Source organism: Hylobates moloch, unplaced genomic scaffold (assembly GCF_009828535.3).
Source record: "Hylobates moloch isolate HMO894 unplaced genomic scaffold, HMol_V3 SCAFFOLD_12, whole genome shotgun sequence".
NCBI classification, from domain to species: Eukaryota; Metazoa; Chordata; class Mammalia; order Primates; family Hylobatidae; genus Hylobates; species Hylobates moloch.
Genome location: NW_026652287.1, coordinates 35766563 through 35772224, shown reverse-complemented (window position 1 = coordinate 35772224; position 5662 = coordinate 35766563). Strand labels below are relative to the sequence as shown.

General features: G+C 53.6%; 1 protein-coding gene across 1 annotated transcript in view; it reads left to right on the top strand.

The window, feature by feature from the left end:
• PRR12 (proline rich 12) overlaps positions 1-3820 on the top strand; it is a 40723-nt gene extending 36903 nt beyond the window's left edge. Inside the window, exons 12-14 of the mRNA XM_032169146.2 lie at positions 432-578; positions 693-788; positions 1054-3820. Coding sequence (XP_032025037.1) covers positions 432-578; positions 693-788; positions 1054-1200 — 390 coding nt within the window. The 3' untranslated portion in view covers positions 1201-3820. The remainder of the gene's footprint in view (positions 1-431; positions 579-692; positions 789-1053) is intronic.
• Positions 3821-5662: the final 1842 nt, after the last annotated feature.

Genomic DNA, 5662 nt, shown 5'->3' with positions numbered 1-5662 from the left:
CCGAGAATTCTGGGGTAGATGGTTAGGATGGGGCCGAGAATTCTGGGATAGGTGGTTAGGATGGCGCTGAGAATTCTGGGATAGGTGGTTAGGATGGGACTGAGAATTCTGGGATAGATGGTTAGGATGGGGCCGAGAATTCTGGGATAGATGGTTAGGATGGGGCTGGGAATTCTGGGGTAGGTGGTTAGGATGGGGCTGAGAATTCTGGGGTAGAATTTTGGGTGACATTGAGAATCTGAGCCAGGCCAGAAAGCACAGTGGAAGCATCACTGGTCAGGCCCAGCCTCCTCTGTCCTTTGAGGAGACTCCAATCGTCTTTCCTGATCTGCAGCCTGGGGGAAACTGAGGCACGGATCTGAGACCTGGCTGTTGGGTTTGGGGTGTGTGGGTCCAGGATGGCATCCAGCTGACCCATCGGCTTCCCGCAGGATGCCCTGCACACGTTCCCACAGCTGCAAGTGGAGCAGAGTGGGGAGGGCTCTCCGGAAGAGGGGGCTGTGCGGCTGCGGCCCGCTGGGGAACCCTACAACCGCAAGACGCTCAGCAAGCTCAAGAGGAGTGTGGTCAGAGCCCAGGTGGGCGCTGGGGCTGGGGCTGGGAGTGGGGAGTGCTGGCGGTATGTGGGGAGGGAGGAGAGGGGCTGCCAAGCAATGGGCCGGAGGGGCTGAGGCATCTCCATTCCTACCCAGGAGTTCAAGGTCGAACTGGAAAAGTCGGGATACTATACGCTCTACCATTCGCTCCACCACTATAAATACCACACCTTCCTGCGCTGCCGGGACCAGGTGAGCCCCACCCACAGCACCCATCACCCTGGGATTCCAACCTTTCTGACCTCCTCTTGGGATCCGAGGGTCCAAGCCCAGCCCTGTCCTGCCTCAGACCCAAGAGTTCAGGTCCTTCTGTCTTGGACCTGCATTAAGAATGCAGCCCCCAGCCCTGGTCTCCCTGGGACACTGACATCTGACACCCCAGGCCCCAGGCCCCAGCCCCTTCCCTCCCCAGAGGCTGGTGTGCCACCCTCCCCAGTGCCATGTTTGACCCCTGCAGACCCTGGCCATCGAGGGCGGCGCCGAGGACCTGGGCCAGGAGGAGGTGGTCCAGCAGTGCATGCGGAACCAGCCGTGGCTGGAACAGCTCTTTGACTCCTTCAGTGACCTGCTGGCCCAAGCACAGGCCCACAGCCGCTGCGGGTGACCCCGCCCCAGCTTGTGAGGGGGGCGCCTCCTCCATGAACCGAGAATTGGGACAGAACCGTGTCCTCAGGGGCTAACACCTGGGCTCCATCGCCGGGGAAAGGGGGTCATGGGTCAGGGTGTGTCTATGCTGCCCCCTCCAGGGCAGGGTTCAAAGTCCGACTCCCCCCCTCTCCCGAGCCCCCTCTACTCCCTCCCCATTCCTCCCACTGTTCGGTGTACAGAGAAATTATTTATATATATGTATAAATGTCTATTTAGTAACGGTTTCCCTCTCCCCTTGCCCTGACCCCCCCTCCACAGCCACAGCCCCCACCCCCTCCACCTTGTACATAATGTATAGGAAAAGTCTATGTATGGCTGGGGGGGTGGGGTGGCTTCAGAGAGCTGGGGGACCCCTTCCCCCCAAGTCCCCCCTGCAGGCCAAGATCTTTGCTAAAGGCCATTCCCTCCCCAGGGCATTTGGCATCAGGTGGGAGGGGAAAACACATCTTGTTAATTATTTTTAATCTTATTTATTGTACATACCTGGGGCAGGGGCTTGGGGAGGTGGAGGGGGCAGAAGGGTCCCCTCTCTGCCCCTCCCACTCCTTTTCTACGGCGATTTGTCTGTGTCTGGCCCCCACCCGCTGCCCACCCCCCCATTGTTGTCTGGACGTGGTTCTATTTTTTATCAGTCTCCTTTCCCCTCCTCCCCGTTCTCGCCCCCGCCCCACCCCACCCCCTGCTCCCACCACCCTTTGTCTCTTGCTCTTTCTTGGGCTTCTGTACAACTCAACTTGTATACACTGTGTACACACAACCAGCCAAACGAAAACCCAACGGCAAACACTTTACCGGCAGGCTGGAGTGCCTCTGTCATGCGGCGCTGCGGTGGGTGGCAGTGGTGGCAGGGGCAGAGGGTCTGGAACGGGACTTTCCCAGAGCCCTGGGCAGTGGGGGGCCTGAGGCTGGCATATGTTCTGTGTCCCCACCCAGCAGAGTATCCCACCCTGAAATTTAACGACTTCAGACAACAAATATTTATCATTGGGGGGTTTCTTTTGTTTTTTAGCTAAAGACAGGGTCTCGCTCTGTCACCTAGGCTGGAGTTCAGTGGCATGATCATAACTCACTGCAGCCTCCAACTCCCTGGCTCAAGCGATCCTCCTGCCTCAGCCTCCCAAAGTGACGGGATTACAGGCAAGTGCCACTGTGCCTGGCCCTGTGTTCCTTATGTTACCCAGGCTGGCCTTGAACTTCTGGGCGGCTTAAAGGATCCTCCTCCCCCAGTCTCAAGTAGTTGGCATTACAGGTGCATGCCACTACACCCAGCTCAAATCCTGTAGTTTTTTTTTTTTTTTTTTTTTTTTTTTTTTTGAGACAGAGTCTCGCTCTATCGCCCAGCCTGGAGTGCAGTGGTTCGATCTTGGCTCATGCAACCTCAACCTCCCCGGTTCAAGCGATTCTCCTGCCTCAGCCTCCCAAGTAGCTGGGATTACAGGGGCCTACCACTACATCCAGCAAATTTTTGTATTTTTAGTAGAAACCAGGTTTCACAATGTTGGCCAGGCTGGTCTCGAACTCCTGACCTCAAGTGATCCGCCAGCCTCAGCCTTCCAAAGAGATTACAGGTGTGAGCCACTGAGCCCGGCCTCAAGTCCTGTATTCTTGAATCCAAGTGAGTGGTCCATGGTACAGCACTCTCGGAGTTCCCCAAGAGCTTGTAGAAATGTAGAATCGGCACAGGCAGCAGACGAGAGGGCAGGTCGAATAGGGCTGTTTCCCCTCCTCCCACCCTTAAAGGAAAAGATGTAGAATCTCAGGCTGTTGCTCTGGTCTGCTTGATCAGAGCCCACTTTTTAGTAAAATGCCGAGAGGATTCTCAAGCACATTCAAGTTTGAAGAACCGTGTTCTAGAACAAGAATGTTAAAAATGTGCAGGTTGGCTGGGCACAGTGGCTCACGGCTATAATCCCAGCACTGTGGGAGGCCGGGGTGGGTGGATCACTTGAGGTCAGGAGTTTGAGACCAGCCTGGCCAACATGATGAAACCCCATCTCTACTAAAAATACAAAAATCAGCCGGGCGTGGTGGCGTGCGCCTATAATCCCAGCTACATGGGAGGCTGAGGCTGAGGCAGGAGAATCACTTGAACCCGGGGGACGGAGGTTGCAGTGAGTTGAGATCGCGCCATTGCACCACTCCAGCCTGGATGACAGAGTGAGACTCCATCTCAAAAAATAAAAAATGTGGAGGTCAACTGGCAATATTTTAGAACCCAGCCTATGAAGCAGTGAACAGGCTGTTGTCATTCTAGAGCCTGGATAGATAGACCACTGGTGTTCCAGAACCCTGGCTTAGTCTGTGGGTAGGGACCCAGTGTGAGATTTGAGGGTGGAACATCAGCATTCCAGATGCCCTTTCAGGTGAGATTGAGGAAGAACCCTCATCGTTCTAGAACCTTGAGTATTGTTCCAGGGGTGTCCAAGGAGAGAATACAGTCATGGGTTCTTAGTTTCTGTTGTACCAGTAAAGCCCCTTCCTCATCCTTCTTTTTTGTTTATTACTAGAGACAGAAACCAAAAACCATGGCTTCAGGCTGCTAAAAGCCTAAAACAAAACAGAACAACAACAAAATAAGGTGGGTTGGACAAATCTAGACTCTAGACCGTCACGTTACAGATTTTTTTTTTTTTTTTTTGACGGAATGGCGATCTGTCACCCAGGCTGGAGTGCAGTGGCGCGATCTTGGCTCACTGCAAGCTCCGCCTCCTGGGTTCTTGCCATTCTCCTGCCTCAGCCTCCCAAGCAGCTGGGACTACATGTGCCCACCACCATGCCTGGCTAATTTTTTTTTGTATTTTTAGTAGAGACGGGGTTTCACTGTGTTAGCCAGGATGGTCTTGATCTCCTGACCTCGTGATCCGCCTGCCTCGGCCTCCCAAAGTGCTGGGATTACAGGCAAGAGCCATCGCGCCTGGAGCCTGGTTTCAGACTAGAGGATGGATAGTAGCATTTGAAAACCATAATGGGCGAGTCAACAATAGACCATGAGGCCAGCCGTGGTGGCTCACGTTTGTAATCCCAGCACTTTGGGAGGTGGAGATGAGCAGATCACCTGAGGTCAGGAGTTTGAGACCAGCCTGGCCAGCATGGCAAAAACCCTCTCTCTCTTTTTTTTTTTTTTTGAGACGGAGTCTCGCTCTGTCTCCCAGGCTGGAGTACAGTGGCGCTATCTTGACTCACTGCAACCTCCGCCTCCCAAGTTCAAGCAATTCTCCTGCCTCTGCCTCCTGAGTAGCTGGGATAACAGGTGCATGCCACCACTCCCGGCTAATTTTTGTATTTTTAGTAGAGACAGGGTTTCACCATGTTGATCAGGCTGGTCTCGAACTCCTGACCTCATGATCTGCCCATCTCGGCCTCCCAAAGTGCTGGGATTACAGACATGAGCCACTGCGCCTGGCCAACCCTATCTCTCTTAAAATTACAGAAATTAGCCAGGCATAGTGGCTTGCGCCTGCTATTCAGGAGGCTGAGGCAGGAGATTCGCTTGAACCCGGGAGGCTGAGGTTGCAGTGAGCCTAGATTGCGCCACTGCACTCCAGGCTGGGCAACAGAGTGAGACTCCATCTCAAAAAATTTAAAAAAGGATCATGAACTTTCTAGAATCATTAAGAGGGCTGAGTACAAACTATTATTGTGCTTGAACTGTGGCCTGTAGCATGTGGGGGTGCAGCCTTTGATGGAAAGCCATACACTCCAGGTCCTGGACTAGGCTGTGAAACTGAGGCCAAATGCCAGGTGACAGTGGCTCATGCCTATAATCCCAGCACTCCAGGAGGCCAAGGCAGGAGGATTGCTTGAGTCTAGCCTGGGCAACATGGGGAGATCTTCATGTCTACAAAAAGAAAGCTAAAATTGAGGCCAAAGGATTGGCATTGTCCCAGGTCAGAGTTCCAGAATGGAAAATGGGTGGAGTATTCTTTTTCTTTTTTTTCCTTTTTTTCTTTTTGAGACAGAGCCTCGCTTTGTTACCCAAGCGGGTGCAGTGACGCGATCTCTGCTCACTGCAACCTCCCCCTCCCGGGTTCAAGCCATTCTTCTGCCTCAGCTTCCTGAGTAGCTGGAACTACAGGCACGTGCCACCACATCCAATTAATCTTTGTGTTTTTAGTAGAGACGGGGTTTCACCATGTTGGCCAGGATGGTCTCTAACTCCTGATCTCAGGTGCTCCACCCACCCTGGCCTCCCAAAGTGCTGGGATTGATTAGAGGTATGAGCCACCGTGCTTGGCCGGGAGTGGAGTGTTGTGAGCGTGGACAGTGAGGTCAGGAATCATCCCTTTAGGGACAGAATCACCTTGTGGTTGGCCTTTGGTATCCAGCTGCCCAAATTAGAATCCCAGCTGCAGCACTAACCAGGCAGGTTGGGTAACAGACCCCATCTTCACCTTTGCCATCCATTAAATGGGCTTTTG